Raw genomic sequence first — 3,727 nt, forward strand, 5'->3', positions numbered from 1 at the left:
AAAATGTAAACCTGCTTATTTTTAAAGGTTTGAAGTTTGGTGCAACAGAATTATTAGATAAACCTTGATTTAATCTAGATTTAAAATTAATCACTGCAAACCATTTAGCTATAATTTGAAGAAGAAAAATGCACATTAGGCCTAATGTCTGAAGTGAGCAAGCGGTAATAGGCCTAATGATAATTTAAAATGTCATTTGAAGAAGTGTTTCTTTCACAAAATGGGTATTGTATATATAACTATAAAATATAGCTCAATTTTTCTCCCTCTTGCAGGCACTCATGTCACTTCCATTTCTTTCAGGATAAATGAATGAATTCACGTGTTGTAAATTAGTCTGTAGGCCAATAGAGCACACAGCCCCTAAATTTAGCGATCAACTATGCATATTAAAACTTAACATTTAACATACAACATTTTTTTCTATTAAATGATTTTGTCTTTGTTACTCTTAGTTATAAAGGATGATAGCACAGCATTTTTGAATGATTGTCTTCATGAGTTTGTCTGCATCCATATTGCATGTTTCCTCTCACTTGCAAAGTATGCTTGCAGTTATTTCTTCTAGTTCTTTCAAAGCAGTTCTTTCTGCGTTTCCGCTCACATATTTTTAAATCTGTTTCATTGAGGTTCCAAATAATGTCTCATTGGCTTAGATATAACACCTAGAAGCATATAGCTATTCTTATGCACACATGCAAAGTATGTTGCAGCTGTTACTTCTATGAAATTATGTTGTCTTTGCTATTCTGTTACTAATAAAAAAAATGTTTTCACTGCTTATCCTATTTTGGCACAATCCCTAAATTGAACTTGAGTAGTTTTACTAAGGGCACCCATCTCACATGAAATTGAACTATGTCAAACATATTCTACCTGCCTTCCTGATATAAATTACTATGAATTTGATATGGTAATTAATACTGAGACACTAATTTGGGCAAAAAGCACTAATGACTTGTTTAAGACTTGAATCTTAAAGCTGAGGACTTGCTACTCGACTTGGACTTGCCTGTCTTGACTTGGGACTTGTCTGTCTTGACTCGAGACTTGAATGCAAAGACTCGAGACTTACTTGTGACTTGCAAAACAATGACTTGGTCCTACCTCTGCCTTACATAACAATTGTTCAATAGTTTTGAGGAGTGAACTCAAATCTCTTTATGTCTTTACCATGGGGGTGTTCATGGTGGACCGGAGCATGCGTGAAGGTGTGAATCTGGATGGTGTGCAGACAGGGGAACCAAACAGGTCAAGACTGTTTTCAGCTGGAAACCTAGAGCCTGGGGACTTCAAATGAGACTGAACCAAGCGTCGAGGGGTGGGAAATGCTGTGGTAAACACACACAAACATTCAGCAATTTATACATAATGGGTGCTTTTAGGAAAAGTGACAAGCACTTAAGGCCATTTGACACGCTTTCAAGTTCTCAAAGGGAGAGAGGCATTAAAACAAAGGTGGCACTGAAAGCTTGCCGCCAATCATGCACCATGTTAAATGCCCCATAAGCTCTTAAATATGCAAACTTTGGGTAGTTTGGTGTATGAATCAAAGACTTGCTTTATCTAGCCTGCTGTAAACACATACCAGTTTTCTTCTTATGCAGGGACAGTGCTGCCTTTAGTCGGCCCCAGGAGTGTGTTGTGAGTGTGTCAGGAGTGAAGTTGGCCAGGATGGAAGACAGATTCATTTGCTCCATTCTGAGAGGTGTCACAGCCAGACCAATCCCACTGGTGCCCTGCAGCCAGCCGCATGTTGAGTCCTGCATGAACGTACAGAAAAAAAAAACAAGCAGATGAAACACTTGGGTAAAATCTATTTTTTTCTACAAATCAGTGGCATTTTTTCCTCTCTCTGAAAAATAACATCCTTCAGCCAAAGACCCACTTTTAGGTTTAATTTACTAAACACAGACTAACAATGTCCAAAATGGGGCTTTAAGCGCACAGCCAATCTTCTATAATGACTTTACATTCTACATACCTATACTGAAAAAAATAAATAAATCTCAAAGTTTTGAAGCATATTGCTGGGTTGTCAGATGTTGGTCTGGGATAATAAAAAAAAGTTATGAATTAATAATAATAATACAAATAATAACATTTTGCTTATAGTGGGACCTTAACAATAATTTTTATAAAAAAAATACAATTACTCATTCAAAACATTGCAAAACTAAAAATGTAAAATGGGACTGTCAATTTAGTGTGACAAACATATTTAACAAAACAATAATTAAAAATAATTTTAATAATAATAATAAATCACGCCCCTTGACCCATGCATACATTTCGTATATATTTTAAATAAGCAATTCCCAAATTAATTGCAGAAATGTGCAGGAATGTGTGAACAAAGAGTGAACGGTTACATCATAAAAACTCAATTGTAAAATGTAAAAAAAAAAAGCACGTTTATAAAACATTTTCATTTACTTGTAAAAGAATTGAATGTATTCTTGACAATGATAACTGACCCCTGCAAAAGCGTCAGCTCCAGCAGACAACAAGCTGCAACAGGAACTGTAGTCTCCTGATACAGCCTTTGTTCGCCCTTCCTTTTTCTTGCGCTTTCCATTGAATTCTCCAGTACCCCTCTTTGACCAGCGGCTGACATTAAGTCCACTCACGCAAACTTTACGACCGGTGCCAGAACCAGCACCTGTGCGTTCTTTAGGCACAGCAGATGGTCGTGTTTTGCTATGAGCTGCAGAGGCAGGTGGAGAGACCGGAGGTAGTTGGAATGATGCAGACAAGTGTTGAACAACTGCTTCAGCATTACAGGGAGTCCTATTATTTATTGGACTGTTTAGGATAATATTCCCCGTCTCCTTAAAAGGTGGAGAGGTGGCACTTTCCCTGCGACAGGTGTATGGGGACTCAGTGCAGGGTGCTTTTGTTGGCCCCTGGTGGACAGAAGGATATGCACCCAAGTCAAGACGTGGAATTCTAACAGCAAGGGAAGATAACAGACATTCAGCTTTAAGACGCCCAATGAGGGACTGGTTTGAGCAAACTGCTCCAGGAAAAGGGGAAGTGGAAAGAGAACTGGAGGAGATATAGAGTGATGATTTGGATATTGAAGAGAAGCTGGATGATACGGTTACATAGGTTTTGCTGTTCTGAGTGGTTGCTGCCACGGAGGACTCCAAACAAACTGAGGCAATCTTCTCTTCCCCTTTCCTGCTGCAGCTTTGCGCCATGTCTGAGACATCTGTTTTTTTTAGCATTATGGTTACATCCACTGTGCGACACCTACATATCAGACAAAACAGACAAAACTTAACTGAAACTTTTCATTCAAATAAAAACATTTGAGTTTTACAATACCAGTCAGAGGTTTGAACATATATACTCATTCTTTATTAAAGGGGTCATATGATGTTGCTAAAAAGAACATTATTTTGTGTATTTGGTGTAATGAAATGTGTTTATACATTATAATACATTGTTTCTCCTCTATGCCCCGCCTTTCTGAAACGCATCGATTTTTACAAAGCTCATCGGTCTGAAAAGCAATGTGTGCTGTGATTGGCCAGCTATCCAGTGCGTTATGATTGGCCGAATACCTCAAGCGTGTGACGGAAATGTTACGCCCTTACCATACTGTGATGATGCCCCGTCAGGCCGGAATGATGATTCAAAAACATGAAAACCCATTATGAACGAGGCATTCGTTGCATCCAGTGGGGACATAATTATGGATTATAATAAATTATACTGTATT

General features: G+C 38.1%; 1 protein-coding gene across 3 annotated transcripts in view; it reads right to left on the reverse strand.

The window, feature by feature from the left end:
- Window positions 1-3,727, reverse strand: part of LOC107695683 (uncharacterized) — a 26,549-nt gene that overhangs the window by 12,753 nt on the left and 10,069 nt on the right. For 2 of the 3 annotated variants that reach the window (XM_016495698.1, XM_016495692.1), the window contains exons 7-9: window positions 2,478-3,255; window positions 1,589-1,763; window positions 1,174-1,331 (exon numbers count right to left, since the gene is read on the reverse strand). In XM_016495698.1, the coding sequence (XP_016351184.1) occupies window positions 1,174-1,331; window positions 1,589-1,763; window positions 2,478-3,255 (1,111 nt within the window). The remainder of the gene's footprint in view (window positions 1-1,173; window positions 1,332-1,588; window positions 1,764-2,477; window positions 3,256-3,727) is intronic. The other variant, XM_016495707.1, reaches the window with a different exon arrangement.

Source organism: Sinocyclocheilus anshuiensis, unplaced genomic scaffold, assembly GCF_001515605.1.
Source record: "Sinocyclocheilus anshuiensis isolate Anshui unplaced genomic scaffold, SAMN03320099.WGS_v1.1 scaffold517, whole genome shotgun sequence".
In the NCBI taxonomy this organism is placed as follows: domain Eukaryota; kingdom Metazoa; phylum Chordata; class Actinopteri; order Cypriniformes; family Cyprinidae; genus Sinocyclocheilus; species Sinocyclocheilus anshuiensis.